This window comes from Cheilinus undulatus, linkage group 19 (genome assembly GCF_018320785.1).
Source record: "Cheilinus undulatus linkage group 19, ASM1832078v1, whole genome shotgun sequence".
Lineage (NCBI taxonomy): Eukaryota > Metazoa > Chordata > Actinopteri > Labriformes > Labridae > Cheilinus > Cheilinus undulatus.
This window is the reverse complement of record NC_054883.1, coordinates 27369888-27391801: the sequence shown is the minus strand read 5'-3', so window position 1 is coordinate 27391801 and position 21914 is coordinate 27369888. Positions and strand designations below refer to the sequence as shown.

Sequence of the window (21914 nt, the reverse complement as noted above, 5' to 3'; positions counted from 1 at the left end):
CAGAGGGAAACTCTGAGTTTACTGAAGTTTCTCAGAAACAGAAATCTTTGAGTTCCATCATTTCAGGGTTAACAGACTCAAGGTTATACTAAACCCTCTTTATGAAATGGGTCCCAGATGCATGCTTGTGTTTAGAGGACTTTGATTTAATTGTGTGCTTGGTGCTACAGTAGGAATGATGTGTTTATACACTGTGCATCTGTTTTGCTTCCCCTTAGTAGTTCAATCCCAGTGGTTAAAGACCAAACAAATTCTGAGATCTTGAATTCTGTGCACATTTACTGTCTATTTCACTGTAAAAAGACAACAAACTATTTGGCATATTCTGTTTACTTTGAGTAGTAAACTCATCAAAGGCACACACAATTTGAAGTAAAGTGAAGTGTTTCTTTCCCTTCAAAATCGACAGTACGGGAGCTTTAAGAGGACAAGTGTCAAAGGCACACACTGTAGCAGGAACCTGCACATGTTTAAATAAGACATACTGCTGGTAGTGATTGCTGTCGTCATTCTCAGCAATATACTTCCAGTAGTAGCTTTTTAAGACACTCAGTAAAATTCTCTACAATAAAACTGCGAACCCTATATTTGTATGGAGTAAGGCTTGGATTGTGGTGTCATAAAGTGCAAATATATGAGCAGCAGACGATCAGTTTCTACATGGTGCTTTTTCAAATGTGAAGGAGATCAGACAAGTGAGTCCTGAACGCTCCAAGTGTTAAAATATACAGGAAATGGGGGAAAGATTTATATAATGAAAAACTAACTTTAAAAACAATAAATGAGCTATCATATTTATGAAGGTGAAATATTTTTGGCGACCTGTTGGGCAAATTATAAATCTTTTTTTTCCACCAGTAGTGATGCTTTCTGAGGAGTCAAATACTGACAGAAAAGTGATTTTCAGTGTCATTCTCCATCCCCATGTATCCCCATGCTCCAGAGCAGAGGCTGGTCTGTTGTCACGGTTACTGGCTTCCTGGGGTTTCCAGGCTCAACAGGCTCATAGGTGTTGGAGGTGCTTATGAGTATCCCAAACTGCAGGACCTGGTTATCTGGGCAGAGGAGAGACGACATGATTAGAAGCAGCAGCCCACGGAGAGATGCCACAGCACCTATTAGTGCATTCATTTATTTCTATCTATCCCTTTATGAAGTCCCATCATCATCTCACTCCTGTTTCACTTCATCAGAGGATACAAAGATGAGGTCTACTTTTCTAAAAATCCACCAACAATATGAATATTTCAAAAGTTCATGTGGTAGTTTGATTAAACTAAAAATCTCAGACCAGAAAATACATTTGGCCAACACTGACATCTAGTGGTCATACCAGGGAACTTAAAAGAATGTGCAGGAGGAGTTTGGAAATACAATCATGCAAGTTTCCCAATCTGAAGACAGGAGTCAGTGGATGAATGAGCAGAAATCTTTAACCTTGATAATGAATAGAATATATGTACTGGTGAAGAAAAGTCTCACAACATACAAATAAACAACAGAAACTGACGTCAGAACATTTAGGGTAATCTTTTTGTTTCACAGGCACTTCACCAAGGAACTGCACTGGATTTGCTAAAATACAAGAAGAAAGACTAATGGGCTAAAAAAAATGTTTTAGCCTCTTTTTAGCCTCTTTAATTTGGTCCAATCATGCTCCAAACTGCAACATATTAAATTAACCAAACATGGGATGTTAAAATTTTTTTGGAAATTTGGGTCACGATTTGTTGTGAAAGTGACTGGTGGGTCCTGAGGATAGACCAGTTTAGAACCACTGGTCTAGACTGCACTCTCTTTTGTGGCCTTTTATAAAGGACAAGTGTTAATCATTAATATTATATTAAAAAGGATCTGTTAATTTACAGAGTTTATTACAATGTAAATTTGAGAAACCAAAGTTAGAATTTTTGAGTTTACAATGTTGTAGATTTACAAGAAAAAAATGTAATTTTACAATTTAAAAACTCGGGCATTGACCACATTATAAAGTCTAGAATCAGACAGCTTTATTGGCGAAGTTTGCTTATGCACCAAGGAATCTGACTCTGGTTAGCTAGCTTTGCTCTCAATGTAAAGAAATTAAATATTATATATAAAAAATTAAGACGGGTGCAAAGATGCTGACGGGATATGATCAGAGTATAAAACATGTAAAGATGCTGGAAGATTTACAGCAGGTAGGTAAGATCATTTAAGATAGTAAATCAGTGCAAAGGCACACATGTGGAGAGACATTTAACCACAGAGAGACTTCTTACAGCATTTCAGTTACAGTGAATGGTTTAAATTAGTTATTAGTACTGTAAGTAGATTGGCAAGTGAAAATGTGTAAATATGCTTTGACCACAGTGAGCTTTCCTACAGTATTTAAGGTACAGTAAAGCAGTAAGGGACAGTGCATGATAAGGTTTTTGTTAAATGAAAGTTTTATTTTCTGACACTCGGTGACTGTTAAATGCTCTTCAGAGTAGCCCTGATAACAATTTTCATTAATGACAAAGAAACTGAAATTGACATGCCTCTTCTGCGTCGGGATGCTAATGATGTGATGATTCTGGGCTAAAATCACGAGGATTTACTCGTTGATCAGCCCCATTAAAAATGTATAATTTGATCAGGATCTCAACTGCAGGACTTTAAAAATGCAAACGGCTTAATATGATATGAATTTCTTCCACACATTAGGTAATTTTTTACTTTTTTTACTCAAAAGTTTTGTTTTTGCTTGAAATGAATGATTTTTATTTTTTGACCCAAATCCTCAGGTTTTGGGAGGTTGTCTTCAGGCGTTTCTTAGGTTTTAGCAGCTGCATTTTAAAGACAGCCTTAGGTCTGGATGAGTTAAGTTGTGAAGAATGAAACAATCAGAAGACTGTAAATTTTCATTCAGCATAAAACTGACATCTGATTTTTTGGAGCAACATTTTGATGTTGGTGTTCTAGTTTCTAGCATTTCTGCAGGCACTGGCTGGAGGCAGTGAAACTGTCTGACTGTATTCTGCTGCTTCTGCTCTCCATACAGATATAGTGCACCCTGCTTTAAATAACATCTATAAACAAACATCTACATGCAAGTGCTAATAGCAAAAAGGTCTTCCTTGGATGTAATTTCTTAACTTCACTTCACTACTGCTTTTTAAGTTTCTGGTTGAACTGTAAACTCTGCAACACAGAGAAAGAAATCTGGGACAGAAGTTCTTCATTGTAACTGCAGGCTACACTGGAAAAGCTTGGAAATGTAGCTGTAGCTCACAAAGGCCATATTATCATTAAAACCACTGACCATGATTCATAAAACACATTTTAATGGCCAATGAGCTTCATTATTCCAACAAAATGAGATCCATAAGTCAATATCTCAAGAAAACAAACAAAACTCCCCAAATAAAAATAAAACAAACATATCTCTGTAACAAAACACTGCTCTAATGCACCTGGAGTCAGCGAAGATTGGAGAAAACAATGCTTCTCGAGGGACTCAGTGCTGAGCTGAGTGAACGACACAAAAAGACACATGAATGAATTCAGAAAGACCCCCTCTCTCAGCTCTCTCCCCCAGGCTGCTATGAGCTCTAGCTTCACATTTCCAGCCATCTTGATCTAATAACCTGGCAGCCTGCTCGGTGTCAGTGAGCCATAAGCAGTGTTTGAAATGAGCTGGAGGATTAGCGCTCTGAGTGGCACAAAGCACAGGGTGGGCTTGATGAGGCTCTGTTTCCTCCTGTCAGTCATTTCCAGCCCATCTCTGTTTTATTTGTATTTCTGAGACTAACATTTCTTTGCTGCACCAAGGAATATCAATGCAAATATTCTAACTAAAGCAGTTATTAAATATTAATTTTGATCACTGAAACTACAAAGTCTTTGTTTTTAGGATCTGTTTCTGCCAATTGCATGCTGACAGAATCAATTTTCCATACTGAACCAATGCAGTTCAGGGTTTTCAGCACTCAGCGTCCTGTGCATAAAACGTGCTAGTGGTCAGCTGTTTTTTCACATTGCACTCACAGAGCTTTTAGCTGGCAATAGCTGAAGTTTTGGAATAAATCTGTGCTCATCCCTGACCAATCACTAAAGAAATGGCAGGACCAGCTTTGTCAGCATAAACAGTGGGGAAGAAACATTTCTAAAGTACTATTTGCCCAGGAGTAGTGTTGCCTGTGGATCTCTGATAATTTGTGTATTACCCTTATGTCAGTGTTCAGTGCAGTGCATTCACAAGGGATAAGCGAAGTCTGTAATGTACTCAAGTTTAGGACATTTCTAAAGGAAAACGAGTGCTGCATGGCTGAAGCACTGAAAATGCACAGTGAATTTTTATTTCTAAAATTCATACAAAAATACAATGTTGTGCACATCAATACATACATTATACATACATATATATTTGCAGAATAATGATGGAATTTGGCAAACATGGGTTAAAAATGGTCAAAAATTAGCAGAATTAAGTGTTGAAAAGTGATAAAGGAGTGGCAAACAGGGTGTCAAGTAGCAACATTCAACTGGCAATTGGTTAAAATTGGCAAAAAAAATGGTTGGTAACAATGGTGCAGTTAAAAGGTGGCAATTTTCTTTTGTAGAAATGGTGAAAGTGTGTGGTAAATATGGTGAAAAGCGGTTAGAAGTGGCAAAAACTGGTTTAAAGTGTCTTAAAGGGGCAAAAATAGGCCTCTGTAGTAGTGACAAGGGTTAAAAGTGGCAAAAAATGGTTTATTGTGGAAACAAATGTGGCAAATTGGGTGGAAATGGTCATGAAAAGGGGTTAAAAAGTGGCATGAATAAATAATTTGAACATCAGAACCCTTGACACAGTTTTCAGCTGCAAAATAAAGTCAGGATGCTTGCACCAATGTTACTGATACAACACGTGCACTGACTGTCAGTAAATCACAACTGGGGAGGGCCCATTCCCTGTTTTTTCAGGGCCCAGTGAATTCTGTAGGCTGGCCAGTAACCCTAAAGGTTTTTTTTTTTTTTTTAAGTGGCTTTAAAGACATTTTTGGGCAAAACAAAAAGAACAATACTAATGCACATGAATTCTTGATTCAGTAATTACATTAAATAAAGATTTTGGTCTGTACAGGTAATTTAAAAGTAGTGCACAGTATATTACATGCACTATTTACCCAAGTCAACACCTGATGATGGCGTTGTTTAAACATTCTTTATAACAGGCGGCTATTAAGAACTGTAGAAATACTCACTTCATGCAAAGGCGAAAATGAGCACACAGGAACAAGACAGAGGAGAATGAAACAAGTCATTTGTCCACAGGCGGCTCTATAAACATTAAAGAGGGACAAATAGAGCTTCAAAGACCCCCACACAGGCATATCAGGCAAGAATGCCTCTGAACATGGGGAAAGAAGCCCCTTGTGAAGTTGGGGTGTGTAATAATAGAGTGAAAATACAGTACAGTCACAATGCTAAGGGTCTAAAGAATAATGTCCAACTGTGTTTGAGTGCTTTCCTGAAATTTCCACTCTGAAGGCTAATGTGCTGCCACCAGCTGAGACACAAGGGCCACCTAAGAGCTGAGAGAAAGTGGAGGCAGATACAGTAGCATTTTTATGTTATGTTTGAGTGTTTACCTCAAATCCCCCTTTGAAGGGATCAAAAACTTCTGATAGCTTGATATTAGAATAAAAGATTTTCACATGGGTTCCCATAAAAGTATGGATTTTACAAAAATGTTCTCTATTAGCTGTCATGTAACATAGAAAAGTTGGAACTTTGTAATCTGGCATGGCAGACTTCTGAATTTATGCTTTTTCAAGGGTCCAAAAAAGAAAAAAGAGATGTCCCGCCTAACCTTTTTTTTCTCAATTGTATAATCCAGAAAATTTGCAATAAACATGTTTCTAGTTTTCAGTGGTATGTGCTTCATTTTTTAAATTGGGGTCTTTGTTTGTCTCTATTGTTTTTGTTTATTTATTACGGCTACTGTAAAGGCAACTACATGCATGCAAATTACCTGTAAGTATATCGTACTGTATGGAACTATGTTGTATCTTGCTGTAACAAATCATACTGATGAGGATGTCTTTATATTAAAACCCCAATTCCAAAAAAGTTTGGGAGCTGTGTAAAACAAATAAAACAGAATGCAATTATTTGCAAATCTCAGTAAACCTGTATTTTATTCACAATAGAACATAAACAACGTATCAGGCTTCACAGAAGAAAAGTCCAGGTGCTGAACTGGCCTGCCTGCAGTCCAGACCGTTCACCAATGGAAGACATTGGCACATAATGAAACCAAAAATCCAACAAATAAGACCCAGGACTGTTGAGAAGCTAGAAACCTACATCAGACAAGAATGGGACAACATTCCTCCAGTTGTCCCTCCAGTGACTGGTCTCCTTAGTTCCCAGATGTTTACAGACTGTTGTTAAAAGAAGGGGGGATACTAACAATTGTAAACATGGCTCTGTCCCTACTTTTTTGAGATGTGTTGCTGCTATCAAATTAAAATTGAGCAAATATTTTCATTAAATAGAAAAATGTTTCAGTTTTAACATCTGATAAGATGTTTTTATGCTCTACTGTGAAAAAAAAGAATGTATTTAAGAGATCTACCAATAATGCAGGGAAAAACTTACTGGTATAAAACTTCTTAAAGAGAATCTTGGTAACAAATAATAAAAAGGACAATTTTTTCATGGTTTTGCTTATTAAGCCATGGTTTTATGTAACATTAAATCACTTAGAGAAATTTTTTTTAAGTTGTTTTTTTTTTTTTTTTTTTCAAAAAAGGTCAACAGTGAGTCTACAGAATATACCAACTATTTATCAATAAATATAGCCTAATACAGTCCCTGTATTTAAATGTCAGGTAACTTTGCAACCAAAAGACTTCAAAGGCCTGAAAGACAACATTTTCATACGAGGTCTTTTTAAGCACAATGTTTTATTTTACAGCAGGAGAAGAGAACACAGCAGTAATGAGACTAAAAAGGACACTGGTGTAATTACCTACATTGCCAGCAGTGGCAGAAGAGTGCTACAGAAAGAAGTCATGCTCACCAGGAAGGCAGAGTGTTGCCTTGTTTCACTAAAACACATTTTCCTCTGTCTGCTTCACAAACACACATCCCTTATCAAACAAACACACACAAACACTTTTTTGAGCTCTTTACCGATTACAAAAGGCTTTCAGATGGCTTCATTAGTAATCCCCTCCTCAAAGCTGATACTGATCAATAATGGTCCTCGTAGCAGAGAGGACCAAAATGAGCATTGCACCCTCCAGTGACAACAATGGAGATGTTTGCTGCCTGTAATTGCATTTCCAGCGTTACAGCCGAAAGGGCCTGTCAGCTGTAAGTAGAGCGTATTTACACAACAAATTACCCAGGAGAGAGAGGGCGAGCGAGAGAAGAGACTAGCAGATACTACCCACTAAAGAGGACAGGTAAAAGGAGGATTGCGGATGTAGGCTCATTTTTGGAGATCAGACAGGACTGTTACTTCTCTTTTTCTGCCTCTATATGTCTTTTTTATTTGATCAAAATTTTGTGCAAAAGGAGCTACATGAAGCATTTGTATTGTGTGAATGTGTTTCACGTCACACATGTATCTATCTTCTTTAAACAACACATATCAAAAAACTAATTCAGTCTGTAGATGAGCCTCCACTCCTTCAGGATGAGGTGATATCAAATTTGATCATGCTTCACAGTCTGAGAGAAACTCATTTTCTGTAAATCATGTTTGTTCAATAAAGACCTGTCCAATTATTGAAATGAGGTGAATGCATGACTGTGTTTGGCACAGATTACTCTCTTCTCTTGTCAAATTCTGAAGGAGACTGTACATTAGTGACATAAATTGGACAAATTTCATACTTTTCTTTTTAAAAGTAAAGTAGACAGTTCATAAAGCGAGGAGAAATAGAATTATATCAGAATATGTTGGTTGGATGAATGAGGCTAGGACTTTTGTTACCGTGCAAATTATAATATTAAGCCAAGATCACATTCATAACACAACATTAGCTAATTCTTATTCCTTCTTTCTTTGATGTGGAACCAATTAGAAGTTAAAGTAAATTTTACTTGCTAAGAGCATCATTACAATAAACTCCCATAAAAAGACCAGATCAACAAAAAACTCAACAGATACAACCTGTCAAATCAAAATCAAATCAGTTAATTTACAAATGTGTTTGAAGTAGATAACAGAATCGCAGACAGAATAGCAGAATTAAAAACGGAATCTACTATTAAACATGGAATATCGCGGATATTGATTTAATGGAACTGGAACGCCATTTTCATGAGAAAGAGGAACATATATCTGTAAGAATATTCGTGGTACAACCTGCACATTGCTTTACAAACACTCACTCACTCCCCTTCTTAATAATATAATCCAGTCAAAGTGGCCGCCAGAAAAGCTGGCAAATGCTACATACAGGGCCACTCCTGACCAAAGTGAGGCCCTGCAGACTCTGATGTGAGGCCCCTGAAACACAGCGATTTAGTCGGTCTTTTTTAAGATAATCACTTATTTCCTTAAAAAACATTAATCCCCCCCTAAAATTAAACGAACATAAAACAATGATCTTGCCCACCTCACCCCCCTTCATACACCCCTGTACCCCTCACCTTCCCTCACACAGCAACTCATGGGTTTTGCTTCTTTCTCTTCTTCACTGTTTCTGCTTCGGTGGTAACCACAGTAGGCTTTCTTTTATTAAGTCACCTTAAAATATAAGTTGTCTTTATTTGTTTTCATCTGCAATCTGGTTTTAAAACAGCTGATCTGTGCGACAACGTCAATTAATTCCTGGTCAGAACCAACGCAGGATTTTTCAGTTTTAAGATAAATTCACATTTATTAACCTTCTAATGACTCTGTGTTTGAGAGAACAACGGGATTTCTACATCTACATTATAAACATCAGTCAGGACCCTGTGTAATTATACATGGAAGTACTCAAACTCACACAGTGTTTTCAGTGTTGGGAATATTTGACTGTTACCCAGAGTATCACTAGTTTACATCCAGGTTGCCAAATCTTTGGCTAATGGGTCAACTGCAGCCTGTCAATAGATCCAAAAAATTAGCTGAATTTCAGGTTATTGCTGTTAAATCAAAGGACATTTTAATAACTAACAAAAACTCAAGACTCTGATGGTAAAATTAATGTAAAGGTAAAAAAAAAAAAAAATCCAAAAAATGAAAGCAGATAAAACAGAATTTGGTAAAAAATAAAATGGCTTTCATAGAGCCATACATATAAGCCTGGCCTAATGGAAAGTACAGTTTATATTTGTTAAATCTATTTTATAATGATGGTTATAATATTAAATGAGTTTTTACCTGTGTTTGTTGAAAAATACATATGATTAAAGTTTGTAAAAAAATATGAAAAATATAAAATCACAATCGCAATGTCAGGGAAAAAAACATGATAATTTTCCCAATCATTTATCCCTGATATTTAGATATTTTGAATCACATACAACCAGCATTAAGATGATGTTTTGAACATTGCCCCAAAAAAGTGGCTGTTTTCCTGCATCATACATCAGACAGTTAGTTCAATCCAGCAGTGTCCTTTTTTTTCTCTACCTGACATCCTCCTTTGTTTAAATGCTATCTACTGACTGTGACATGAACCAATAAGCACAAGCACTGTATGAACAATCTGCTGCTTGACGATTTATCCACCTCCATTAAACATTTATGACCATACTGCTGAGTGTGTGGTGACACACTGTTCTGATCTGAGTTGGCCTTGTCTCTGCTGGTAGACACCAGAGAGAGACATGTGTTTGCAGGATTGTTTGGTTTGAGAAAATTTATATTTGGGCCATAATATGTAAATTTGTCCGAGCATACTTTGCCTCGTTGCTAGTCAGCAACTCCACCAGGGGTACTAGCAGCACTTCAAGTCAGGCTGCTCTTCATTCCTCCTGCTGCCAAAAATCTACAGATCCATAAATAAAACTATAAAACAGCAGTTTTCCTTCCTGCTGCCACTGTACCACTACAGAATAGATACATGTTTTATCTCCCCTCTCTAGGACCTTGGTGAGTCTGAGCAAAGGAGAGAGGGAGGAAATGAGAGGAAAGAGAGGTAGAAGGGCAGAAAGTGGCTGTGCCACTATGTAGATAGGTGTAACAGGAAGTGAGTAGAGAGAGGGGACAGAGGGATAGAAAAAAACCTGCAAGATAGAAGGAGAATAGATACAATTTCTTTGGACTTTAGTGTTGAAAGAATGAGACAAAAAACACAAGGTGAGTGTACAGAGAGAAAATCAGGCTGAGAGAGAAGAAAAGAGAAATAAAAAAGATAAGAGGAGGTCAGGATGTGTTTGAATCTTGGGATGCAGAAGAAAAAGGAGAGATCTTACAGTAGAGATGTCTACCTCATGCAGCGCAAAGCCTCCCTGAGCATGCATCTGTTTGACAACAAGAGAAGCTACATTTCGTTTTCCTCCTTTGAAAACAATTCTTTCCAGTATTTAACAGGCTTCCTGATTATGAAAAATGTCGGCTTAGGCTGCAGCACCTCATCTCAGCCAAAAAAAAATTATCTTAGCACGCTCTTTTTTTTGTTTTGTTTTGTTTCTGAATTTAAAATATTTCTCCATCTGACAGATTCAAAGCTACAGAGAGGGATCAAACATCAGGCCTTTTTTCTAATAAGGCTGCTGTGTGTTCTTGTAAACTCTGAACCAGAAATCACAGCACAAAACATCACTTCACACTTACATACAAGGAAAGTCAAGTCTGTTTTGCAGGACAAACTACTCATTTGCACCATATCTAACAAACCCCAGTCATCTTTTTCTGCATTTAACAGTCTTTGGAAAAGTTTCTACAGTTGCTGGAAATAGAAATATCAAACCCTTGAAGTACTACAGGAGAGTTTTGGCCCATTAAGCCACAAGCTTTTGCACATCTAAACAGTTATTTCGCACTGTGTTTTTTTCTCAATGCTGCAATTGTTAATATACATTATGTTTCTAAAAATACGGACCATGTTGTGAAGTCCTTATTAAAACAGTTTCATTATCATGCCAATGTGTTTGTGGAGGCTTACATTTCATAAACAGCATACTCTCATTAACAGTGAGATCGAGCTTTATAATCCTGCTTAAAGTTTACTTTTAATTAAGATCTCTCATTTTGCTTCTGCTCTCTAAGAGACTTTGCCATCAAGATTCATCTGTGAAAAACATTTGTTTTTATCAAACCTTGCACCTGTTAGTGGATTTGTGTGAGTGTGTGTTTATCTAATGTTGCCTTGGTTTGTGTGGATCTCAGGTGCCAGTGACTATGTAAACCTGTATTTTTGCAACACAGAATGTCCTTTATCCCTCTGATGATTATTTTTTGCACCGCATGTCTGAAATAGCATGACTGACGGTGGCTTGGCCATGGCCAAGCGGCTGCATGCAAGCCTCACATCACCAAGTCCACCCTCCTGGTGGAGGAGGGATATTAGTATCAGGTCAGGTCAGGTATGGGAGTATATGCCGGTTCAGCACTCCGCTGAGTCAACCTTGGTCCTGTACTGCTCCGACCTCCTGATGGCCATCCTCCAGGCCTGCACCAGGCCCATGCCCCATCTCTACTAGGTATCCTATCTGATCACAGCTTACTCTTCCCATCCTTGCTCTCCTGAGCATGTCTGCATTAGACATATGGTCTCCTCAACAATACCCAAAGATGTGCTGAAGAGAAGGAGTGCAGTCCGCTCCCCTGGCCATCAGTCAATGTCCAGGCCTCACAAGAGTATAGTAACACTGGAAGGAGCAAGGACTGAAAGACTCTGACTTTTGTCCGCATACTCATATATCGGGAACACCACACTGTCTTGCTCAGCAAACCCACCATCCTATGCACGAGTCCAAGTCTGTGGTTGAGCTAAGCCTAGCAGTCAGCGGATCGATGGATTGTGCTGCCAGTGTACGTGAACTGCTCTACAACCTCCACGTTCTCAACATTCACAGATTCAGAGTTGTTGTCAGCATCCCCAAATGCCTCAATCTTTGTTTTGGTCCAGGAGATATGCATTCCCAGTGTTTCACCCTCCTCACTCAGCAAGTTAAGAGCCCTCACAAGGACATCCACAGTCTCCACAAGGATCAAGCATTATCAGCAAAGTCCAGATCAGTGATCTGGTCATCACAAAACGATACTCCACAGTTTGCTGCCCCATGATCTACAGTAGTCCTTACAGGTACTGAAAAGCGTAGTGACTAAGAAACACCCCTGCCTCAGCCAAGACTCAACTGGGAAGAAGTCAGAGGTGGAGCCACCACACTTCACAGCACTCCAGAATATTGGGCAGACACCAGTTGGATAAGTGAATGTGGATCCCGTGTGTGCTCCAGAATCCTCCAGAGGGCATCTCTACTCACCGAGTCAAATGCCTTCTGAAAGTCAACAGCTGTTTTTTCAGGGTCTGGCCTAGGCCCCTTGTCTCCAGTGAAGGGCAATCTTAATGCTTCAGCATGCCAAGACATTTTGGACAATGCTATGCTTTCAACTTTGTGGCAACAGATTGAGGAGGGCCCATTTCTACTCCAACATGATTGTGCTCCAGTGTACAAAGCAAAGCCAGTAAAGACATGGTTTGATGAGTTTGGTCATGAAGAACCTTAGTGGACTGCACAGATCCTTGACCTAAACCCCATCAAGCACCGTTGACATAAACTAGTATGGTAATTGCAAGCCAGACCTCCTTGTCCAATACCAGTGCCTGACCCCATAAATGCTCCACAGACTGAATGGACACAAATTCCCACAAAAAACCACTCCAAAATTTTGTGGAAAGCCTTTCAAGAAAAGTAGAAGCTGGTATAGCTGAAAAAGGAGGGACAGCTTTATTATAAACTACAGTGCTTAACAAATTTATTAGACCACCTGTCTCAGAGACCATCCACCATCATGAAACGCTTCAATGCGGATTCTTTATTTTCAGTGAGCTCTCCACGTTTTACCATTTTGAACAGGAATGAGGAATTTCAAACTGAATTCACCTTTTTATACCCAAATTTGAGCCGGCTCACTGGGCTTCTCTGAGCAGTCAGAAATGAATCAAGCATAACATTCAACCACTAAAACTCATTTTTCTGTTCAGGAATGCAAGTAAATAACTATAATTTGAAATATTAATCAAGAAATAATAATGTGCTTTACTATTGTTTCAGTTTTTTGTAAATCAGTAAATTTGAAAATTCATGGATAACAATAATTATTATATTTTAGCATTAAAAATATCATTTGGGTTAAAGAGCTTCTACATATTGGTGTAGTAACCATTGCAGAAACATAAAAAATGATTTTTGTTTTACCAATTTTTACCAATGCTGGTAATTTAGGGCAGCTGTGGCATAAACCTTACTTTGGGTGGTGGTCTAATAAATTTGTTAAGCACTGTATATATATTTGAATACAACGTTACTACAGTCCATGTTGGTGTAATGGTCAGACGGCCAGACCTTTGTCCCTATAGTGTATATTTGTACGGACCTGTTGGGAAGACTCAGTTTGTGGAAGACTATTGAAATGTAGCCAGTTTAACACACATTATCACAAACACACCCACCCACACTGTGCCAGAAGCCATAACTCAGGCAGTGTGTCTCTGCAGGATGAATGCTTTTAAATATTAAGCTGTCAGATTGAAGAGGGTTCAGTCACAAACAAATGACTGAGAAGGTTTTTCTTCACACCAGCACAAAGAGTGCATACAGACAGACATCCTCATTCTGGATGGTAGCTATCAGTCAGAAAAGGACACCTACTGTATTACTGACCTTCCCATCAATAATCATCCACATGAGTCTCAGTTCAAGACATTCTATGGATATTCTCAAGGTAAATGCATCTCTTTAGTAGGCTACAATGCTGTGAAGGACATTTCAGGATATGCTCACACTGAAAGTCTAAATGCTCAATTGTGGATTTGCTTAGATTTGGTCATATTTGTCTGTTTACATAACCGGTTCACATCTTTGTTTTTGCAAAATCTGACCTGCTCTGAAGGCGGTTATGTTCAAGATAATGTTTGAGAGGTCAACCCATATGAAAATTCATCCACTGATCAGTCTTATCTCTTGAACACAAAGCTCTACACTAATCATGATAGGAGATGAGAAAAAGACTGACGATTTCACAAAAAATAGCCTTATGACAGTCAAACACAATATTAAAGCTAAAGAGTCATTATCCTACAACAGAGATAAAAAAAAGAACAAAAGCCTTCTTTTTTGTAAGTATAGAGTTGCTATAAAAAGTATTCACCCTCTTGAAAGTTTTACCCTTTTATTTTTTTTTGATCAATTATGGTTCATATAATGTGCACCCCCCCCCCCCCCCCCCCAAAAAAAAACCTTTCAAGTCAAAGTGAGAACAGATTTCTACCAAGCAATGTCAATGAAACAAGATTACAAAAATTAATAAAATCACATAAATATTTACCCACTTTAAAGTGACTGACCTAATTCAACAGATGTCCTGCCAATTGGTGCTAGTGGTCTCACTATAAGTGAGATGGGGATCTCCTGAGTGCAGTGAATGTGTCTTGAGTGACTGTAGTATAACGACACCTGTGTCTGAAAGGTCCACTCAGTGGTTGATTAGTATTCCTGGACACCACTACACCATAAAGGCAAAAGAACAATCGAAGCAACCAAGAGAAAAGATTTTTGTAAATTATAAGCCAGGGGATGGATACCAAACTTATTATCAAGAAATGGAAGGACTATGGCACATGTGTAAATCTATCTAGATGAGGCCATCCTCACAAACTGAGTGACCTTGCAAGGAAACTAGTGAGAGAGTCCACCAACACACCTATGACTACTCTGAAGGAGTTACAAGCATCAGCAGCTGAGATGACTGGGTTCTTCACCAGTCAAAGCTTTATGGGAGAGTGGTAAAGAGAGAGCTACTGTTGAAGAAAACTCAGATTAATTGTTGGCTAGAGTTCTTCAAAAGGCATGAGGGAGACTCCATGGTCAAGTGGAAGAAAGTTCTTTGGTCTGATGAGACCAAAATGGTGCTTTTAGGCCATCAGACAAGATGCTATGTTTGGAGGACAACAGTGAAACACGGTGGTGGCAGCATCATGCTGTGGGGATGTTTCTTAGCAGCCAGCCCTGGAAGGCTTGTAAAGGTAGAGGGTACAATGAATGTGGCAATATTAGAAAATCCTGGAGGATAATCTTATTCAGTCTGCAAGAGACTATGGCTTGGGAGAATATTTATTTTCCAGCAAGACAATGAGCCGAAGAGCACAGCGAAGCTACATGGGAATGGTTTAAAGACAACAAGGTGAATGTTCCAGAGTGGCCAATCAAAGCCCAGACCTCAATCCAGTATAGAATTTGTTTCTGGAGTTGAAAAGGGCTGTTCACACTTGATCCCCTTGCAACCCGGCAGAGCTTGAGCAATTTTACAAAGAAAATTGGAGTAAAATTGCAGTGTCCAGATATGTAACCCAGGCAGAGGTGCATCTACTAAATACTGACTGGGGGGGGGGGATTTATGCAGTCACTTGTTTAACATTACATATTTTCATTTAATCGACATTAGATTGTAAAAATCTGTTTTCATTTTGATATTAAAATGTTTTGCAAAAAAAAAGCCGAAGCCAAAAGCAAAATTCTATTGACCATGATTTATTTTTAAAATCAATAAAAGGGTTAAACATCCAATGGGGGTTGAATAATTTCCACTGTAAGTTATAAAAACTACTGCTTCAGCTATGTTTTCACGTTCATTTTTATACCCCCCATACCTTTCGGTAGTCTATGAAACTGTACTTTATTCAACACTCAAAGCCTAAATCACAGCTACAAAACAGCACCGGTGCAGGGTCGGTACAGGTTGGGTCAAAACCTGGCTGAGGTTCTCGAGACATGCAGGCAGGAAGCAAGGAAGCATAATTCACTAACACCTCAGAGGCTGATCCGCTCAGTTGGTCGAGGAGACTCAGGACACAACACCACACAAAGGAAGATATCAGAAATTATACCAGGGCATGACTGGGCCATTAGATTGGACCTCAAACAATAACTGAAGTTTCTTCAGTGAGATCACACTAACCCTATGGTCCACCACAGTGTGGACATTGATCGTTGTGAGACTCAATGTCCCAAGGGAGGGAGGAATGGTGGCTGCCTTCAATTGGAAGAAGGAGAGATATGCAAGGCTCACAGCTAAATGAAAAATCGCAGGGTGGTCAGCTGTCAACTATACTGTGGAGGGAGGAAGTATAGGCTTCATGGGAACATCTACCCAGTGCCTCCTGAGAAATGTGGCAATTACACAGGAAGGCCCTTAAAGATCTGATCATTATCTTCTTGAAACCAGGCAGTCTTTTTCAAAACTTCCTCCACTCCTCATTTAAGAAAGTTATCTTTCGAAAAGGGAAGACATGAGGCATTTACAGACCTTTTCAATGTCTGCTAAAGAAAGTGTTCTCTTCCAAATGTAGCCTTTTTATTACAGACATAAGAGCAAAGAACATTCATTAAAGATAGATAAAACAAAATAAAAAAGGAAACAACAGAAAGAGAAAGAACAGAAAAACTCAACTGAGAGAGAAACTTCTAAAAGAATCAACCTTTTAAAATATTTGAGAACTTTCAAAGAGCAACTCACCAGTAAAACTTATCAAAAGAACAGCTGACTTAGAAGTTTTGCAAACCAACTTTTCTCTATGTGGCTATATTAAAATTTACTTCGTGGAAATATGAACAGTGCAAGTTATTATATCAACAAAATCTGTTGTTAGCATGCATTTAGCATTCCCAACAAACACAGCAAATGTGTTTTCCTCTTTCTGTCACCATTGTCTCACACATACACCTGAAGATCAGAGAGAAAAACAGCCCTTTGCTTGCAACAGTAATGCTGGAAGAAATACATGTGATCTATAGATGCAACTGTAGAAACCTTCTTTCTGAATACATTGTTCTACCCTGTGTGCATGTACATCCAGCTTATGCAAGCTAAACGGCTTTTATTGATGTTTTTGAGGATTATCAAGATGTAAAATCTACATGGCACCTCAAACTCCATCATTCACCCAAACTTACTGCCTTTCTTAAAATTACTGAAATCTAACTTTTACAGAGAAAATAATTAGATGGTTAAACTGCTACTTTCATTTTCTGTGGAGACTCAATGACATCTTTTTATGTCAGATTAATGTTACGGTTATTTGCTGTTGGTGGTCCACTGCCAATCATTTTCTGCAGGGCAGAGCAAGGGCAATGGAAAGCATCCAAGCAGAGAAAATCAGCAGGGAAAGTGGAGGTTAGGGCTACTTAATGCAAATAAATCAGTAGGGGTCTTAAAATGTTACTGCAGGCAACACCAATCAACAATCACAGCCAGACCTGGCCAACACGAGCAGGTCTGGGTTAATCTTCCCAGGCATGAACATTTGAGAGGGCAAAGAACTCAACCTTATTTTACATAATTATGGGATCAGCACACCAATCTGAACTTCTTGAGAGGAAAATGGGAAGAACCATTCTCAGGCAGAGCCTGCAGTAGCTGTAGGATTTTCTGCTGTATTTTGGGCTTAAATAAGGACCATATTTAATGGGAGATAAATTATGCTGACCCTACTGACCTTGCTTTCCTTCACAGTTTATCTTCTTAAACCTCAGACCAAAGCAATCACTGACCGCATGTTGACTGCAAAACCACAAACATTATAAACAGCCTGAGGGTGAGAGCTAAAGACCTGGAAAGATTTACTTTTAACGCTTACATTCACAGTGTGTTTAAGTGTCTCATGAGAACTTGGGAGTTTGGTGAACATTAACTTTCTGATCAAGCCAGAAAAGTCAGATCTCTGTAGAAATTGAACTTAGACAGTGTGGGGTTCATTTGGAGGTCAGAATTGAAATAAAAATTATTTCCCCTTTGGCTTAATTTTACTGTAGCCAGCGCAATTCCATTGTTGGACGGCAGACTGTCTTTGCAAAGACTCTCTTAAATGACAGCCATTCACAGACCTCTGCTTCCCTGTAATGTTGCAGATTGCCTTTCTTTCACACATCAACATCCAACAGATCAGAAGCTCTAAGTCTGCAAAACCTGCGACTAAAAAAATATAGAACCACAACAATCTTGTATATTTATGCCTGAATTTTTGTTGAGATACAGAACAAAAACAAGTAAATCAAAAATATGAAAGGGGAGGACTCTCCAGCATGAGCAAAAATGCTATTTTATAGGTTCTAATGCCATCCTTACACACTACTAACAAGACCCTGACTCTCCAGCTCAAACACCTCCACCTCCTCATCCACCTCTTACGTTTTTTTATTTGCTCAAATACTTGATTAAAATGCATGTCAGTTTCAGGCTTCAACAAATCTTCTATTATGTAAAAAGTGCCAACAGGCTTTTCTGAACAGATGCTTTTGTCACGACTTTCAGGAGTTCTCTTTGCTGCCAGTAGTATTTTCTCTCTCTGTGCTCCACAGGGCATCGACCTGTGAGCTCTAAGGCTCTGGTGTAGTTCATCCAGACGTCTCTGTGAGGCTTTTAATTTATTTTTATTTCAAAACTAACAGATTAACAAAATAAACTTTTTACCAACTTTTAATGAGAAAAAAAATATGAAGGTGAGTTTATGATCTGGACAACCAAGCTTACAGCAAGCTAACAAGCTATGCTGAGTGAAATAAAATCAAGGAAATATTCCTGTCCAACACTTTTTTGTGCTTCGTCATCAACCTATTTCCTTTGTTCCTCATTTATCTCAATATAAGCGACAGAGATGAAAACAGGAACAGAGGAAAAATTGGTACGCTGCAACTCCAGCTACGACAAGATCAAGTCATTGTTGTCACGTTTTATCCCTCACTCTTCTTTTCTCTCTCTATCCCCTCATATTCCCAAAACAGCTTTAGCATGATCAACAGAAGTCTGGTTCTGCTTAAGGTTTCTGCCTGTTAGAAGGAAATTTTTTTTTAAGGTTTATTTTTGGGCATTTTGTGCCTTTATTTGATAGAGGAGAGGATAGTGGATAGAGTCGGAAACAGGGAAGAGAGCGGGGAGAGACATGTGGTAAAGGGCCTCAGGCCGGATTCGAACCCGGGCCGCCTGCCTTATCCATTCTGCCACCTGCACCCCTAGAAGGAAATTTTTCTTTAACTCTACTAAATGTTGTTAACTCTGCCAAGGAGGTTGTGTGATCGGGTGGGTTTGTTTGTTTGTTAGTTAGTTTGCTAGCAACATAACTCAAAAAGTCATGGACGGATGTTCATGAAATTTTCAGGAAATGTCAGAAATGGCATAAGGAAGAACTGACTAGATTTTGGGACTGATCCGGATCACCGTCTGGATCCAGGAATTTTTTAAAGGATTCTGTACTACTGGGAGATAGGGCTGTGCTGTTACCACTTTACACCAGGAGATGGCGGACATGAGTAACTTATCCAAAGTTTTTGGAGTTTATAGAGTTTGAAAGATGCACGCCCGGTCGAGGAGACGAGTCGAAGTGTAACAGAGGGAAAGACAGCAAATTGTAGCGAGAATACTCACAATGCTGGGAGGAATAGAGGAATATTCACCCTCTGCCATGACTTTCACACGTAGCGAAGCCAAAGCTTTGCCTCACTGTGTCTCCACCCCACCAGGGAGGGAGTAATCAGCAAATTAGATTTTGGGAGTGATCTGGATTACCGTCTGGATCCAGGAATGTTTTTAAAGGATTCTTCACTATTGGGAGATAGGGCTAATGGCGGAGGTCTGCGCTCTCTTGTGCTCATGGTGGATCAATATTTGCTCATTTTAAATAATACTGATATACTGCATATAAACTTCTTCTTTGTTGTAACAATTCCTCTTGGCAAGAAATCTTACACCACTGGAAAGCCTGTTTATTTCACTTTAAAATGCTGCCACATTTGTAAGGAATATGAATTTGTGGGATGAGCAGCAGAGCTGAGTTTGTGGGCTGCGCCCATAAAAAATTAGCCAAATCTTCTCTGCCAATGCCAAAAAGCTTATTTTTCCATTGACTTTTGTTTGGTGTTGTTTTTGTAGAGAGTCAACAGCAACAGCAGAATCAGATGTTTGGAATTGGCAGAAATGATTTGGCATACTTCTTATGGGCGCAACCCACATGTTCAGCTCTGCTGCTCACCCCACAAATGCATGTTTCTTACAAATGTGGCACCATTTTAAAGAGAGAAAAATAAATGGGCTTTCAAACAGTACAAGATTAATTGCTTAGAATCACTGTTACAACAAAGAAATAAACTACCAAACACAAATTTACTCACTGTTTGTGCTAAGTGTACTATGATTATAATAAAGAGTATTGTGTAGACCTGCCCTCTTTGTAAAGTATCCTGAGATAGCATTCATTATGAATTGGCATTAGACAAATAAAGACTGATGAATGAGATAATGCAAGTCCCATTGTTATTAACTTGGGGTAACTCCAGTAAAGGGGAGTTTTATTACTTTTTTTTTTGTGGTGATGCTGTGATGATTTCTACATTTTTGTGTGACAAAATGCCAACGAAAAAAGTAGAATAGAGATATTTGGTTTTAATCTACATAGAAAATATGACAGTAAGGCCTTGTAGGTTTCATGATATGATATGAAAAACTGTTGATTAACTATTCTTTGGTTTAGACAAAGGAAAACATCAGGCACTATCTCAAAACAAGTGCACCATCCAGTGAAATGCCCGTCTCAATGCTATCTTCCATCAAAATGTAAGGAGTGCATCCCTGAGTGTTTCTGTCTCCTGGGTTGCAATCAGGAGTAATGGAGGTAAATTTCTTCTTCATGCAAATGTGACTGAATTTGTAAAAATTTGCTTTTTTTCCAATTTTATATCTTATTCTAAATCTCAATGCTTTTGTCATTTTATCCCATACAAAAAACGTCTTAATGTTCATGGAGAAACAAGAGATGTGAGGAAAAGATTCAGAAGAAGAAACTATTTCTTTATGTGATTAAAGTGAATTACAGATTAGTTCTGTGAGCATGGATGAATGCTGTGTTTGAAATTTTAACAATAGTGTGAAATGACTGATCAACTAACAAGAAGAAAATCATGATATGACTAACTCTCTGTACACTGAAGCTTATCCTGCACATTCCCCTGAAGTAATACAGCTACAAAAACCTTGGCTCAACAACTAAGTACTCATCTCCAATGGAAACTCTGGATCAAAACAATATAAATCATTACAGAATTTGGGGCTCTAAAGCAAAAGTTAAAACAAGCTCTACATGCAGGGTCCAGAGAGGCTGAAATGGCTGACAGCCTGAACCTCTTTCTTAATAGAAAGATCATATATTTTTCATCACAGACGCCTTTGAACCAAAGTGTGGAGAATCATTTCTATGGACTTCTGAGGAGTCTTACTGTCATCTCAGAGTGGTGCAGAGCTGATTTGGACCCCTGAGTATTTACACCGAAAGTAAACTGCAAACACAAATTTAAAAGTAAAACGAATTCTAAAGCAACACTGTGGCAGGAAATGATATTTACATGCACTGCTGCTGTTTGAACATGCGGTAGAAATGAGAGAAAAACTTTATTTTTTGAGTTACGTCCTTTCTGCCGGCCCTGATGGGAAATCATTCCTCCAGCCTTTTTAATTAGCATGTGATTAATTAGGCATCTTGTTATCACTGGCTAATGTGCACTGGACTCTCATGTATGTATAAAGTCGCTCTCATTACTATTCAGAAAGTCTTCTCACAGGTGTGTTGAGCAAATAAACAACAGGCTGGAGCTCAAACCCACACACATGTTCAAACAAGCACAACCATGCTCATATACATATGCTCTTTAAACAACCCCCCGACTGACAGAAGGTCCAGGTTTCCTTCCTACCAGGGGCTTTTTGGTGCAGATTCATTAAGGAAACAGCTGGACAGAAGGCTCAG

At 38.6% G+C, this 21914-nt stretch overlaps 1 protein-coding gene across 1 annotated transcript in view; it reads right to left on the bottom strand.

The window, feature by feature from the left end:
• Window positions 1-312: 312 nt before the first annotated feature.
• tpk1 (thiamin pyrophosphokinase 1) overlaps window positions 313-21914 on the bottom strand; it is a 62311-nt gene continuing 40709 nt past the window's right edge. Inside the window, exon 9 of the mRNA XM_041814586.1 lies at window positions 313-1055. Within this exon, the coding sequence (XP_041670520.1) occupies window positions 910-1055 (146 nt within the window). The 3' untranslated portion in view covers window positions 313-909. The remainder of the gene's footprint in view (window positions 1056-21914) is intronic.